Source organism: Sapajus apella, unplaced genomic scaffold, assembly GCF_009761245.1.
Source record: "Sapajus apella isolate SASKATOON/1434 unplaced genomic scaffold, GSC_monkey_1.0 scaffold13242, whole genome shotgun sequence".
Lineage (NCBI taxonomy): Eukaryota > Metazoa > Chordata > Mammalia > Primates > Cebidae > Sapajus > Sapajus apella.
Window position 1 is genome coordinate 1 of NW_022450163.1, and position 1,498 is coordinate 1,498.

Here is a 1,498-nt window from a genome sequence, read left to right on the forward strand (position 1 = left end):
TGAGGATTCTTATTATATATCTTTTATAGAGAAGGACACGGAGACATAAAGACATGAATTATCGCTTTCTGCGCTACCTGCCGAGGGCTCCAAACGGCGTTGTTCTGGATTCCCATCATAACTTAAAGGGAAACTTTCACAATGTCCGGAGCCCTTGATGTCCTGCAAAGGAAGGAGGATGTCCTTAAGTTCCTGGCAGCAGGAACCCACTTAGGTGGCACCAACCTTGACTTCCAGATGGAACAGTATATCTATAAAAGGAAAAGTGATGGCATCTACATCATAAATCTCAAGAGGACCTGGGAGAAGCTTCTCCTGGCAGCTCGTGCCATTGTTGCCATTGAAAACCCTGCTGATGTCGGTGTTATATCCTCCAGGAATACTGGCCAGAGGGCCGTGCTGAAGTTTGCTGCTGCCACTGGAGCCACTCCAATTGCTGGCCGCTTTACTCTTGGAACCTTCACCAACCAGATCCAGGCAGCCTTCCGGGAGCCACGGCTGCTTGTGGTTACTGACCCAAGAGCTGACCACCAGCCTCTCACGGAGGCGTCTTATGTTAACCTATCTACCATTGCTCTGTGTAACACAGATTCTCTTCTGCGCTATGTGGACATTGCCATCCCATGCAACAACAAAGGAGCTCACTCAGTGGGTTTGATGTGGTGGATGCTGGCTCGGGAAGTTTTGCGCATGCGTGGCACCATTTCCCGTGAACAGCCGTGGGAGGTCATGCCTGATCTCTACTTCTACAGAGATCCTGAAGAGATTGAAAAAGAAGAGCAGGCTGCTGCTGAGAAGGCTGTGACCAAGGAGGAGTTTCAGGGCAAATGGACTGCTCCGGCTCCTGAGTTCACTGCCACTCAGCCTGAGGTTGCCGACTGGTCTGAAGGCATGCAGGTGCCCTCTGTGCCCATACAGCAGTTCCCTACTGAAGACTGGAGTGCCCAGCCTGCCATGGAAGACTGGTCTGCAGCTCCCACTGCTCAGGCCACTGAATGGGTAGGAGCAACCACTGAATGGTCTTAAGCTGTTCTTGTGTGGGCTCTTAAACAACATATAAGATTCATGGAAAATAAACATCGAGTTTCTAAAAAAAAGACATGAATTATCTTGCCCAGATCACTCAGCTAATAAGCGGTGGAGGCCAAATAGGACCTAACAGTGTGGCAGCAGAGCCCACATGCATTGATTGAACAAGTGTGTATTGAGCACCTGCCATGTACAAGGCCTCATGTGATTAAATACGTTATGATTAATAACATAACAATGACACATCACTGACACTTGGAGACATAAGATTTTCTCTTTTATAGGTTTCAGGCACAGAGCTGTATATCCAATAATAGTGAAATTGATCCTATTAGTTATGACAGAAATTATGATACATTTAAATGAGTTAAGTGTTTTAGAGTCCTTGACAGAAACTGAATGAGGAATGAAGTTGTTTCCATTTCACACAAAAGAAAACTGAGGTGAAGAGGGGTAAATTAATTTTGCA

General features: G+C 46.6%; 1 protein-coding gene across 1 annotated transcript; it reads left to right on the forward strand.

Annotated features, from left to right (window-relative positions):
- The first annotated feature begins 69 nt into the window (after positions 1 to 69).
- On the forward strand, positions 70 to 1,097 carry LOC116548490 (40S ribosomal protein SA-like). Its single transcript, XM_032273920.1, has one exon. It carries the CDS (start codon positions 142 to 144, stop codon positions 1,024 to 1,026), a length of 885 nt encoding a protein of 294 aa, XP_032129811.1. The 5' UTR covers positions 70 to 141; the 3' UTR covers positions 1,027 to 1,097.
- Positions 1,098 to 1,498: the final 401 nt, after the last annotated feature.

Bases quoted from the DNA above. Each gene is read 5' to 3' on its own strand.
- LOC116548490 (XM_032273920.1), top strand. From the start codon at position 142: ATGTCCGGAGCCCTTGATGTCCTGCAAAGGAAGGAGGATGTCCTTAAG.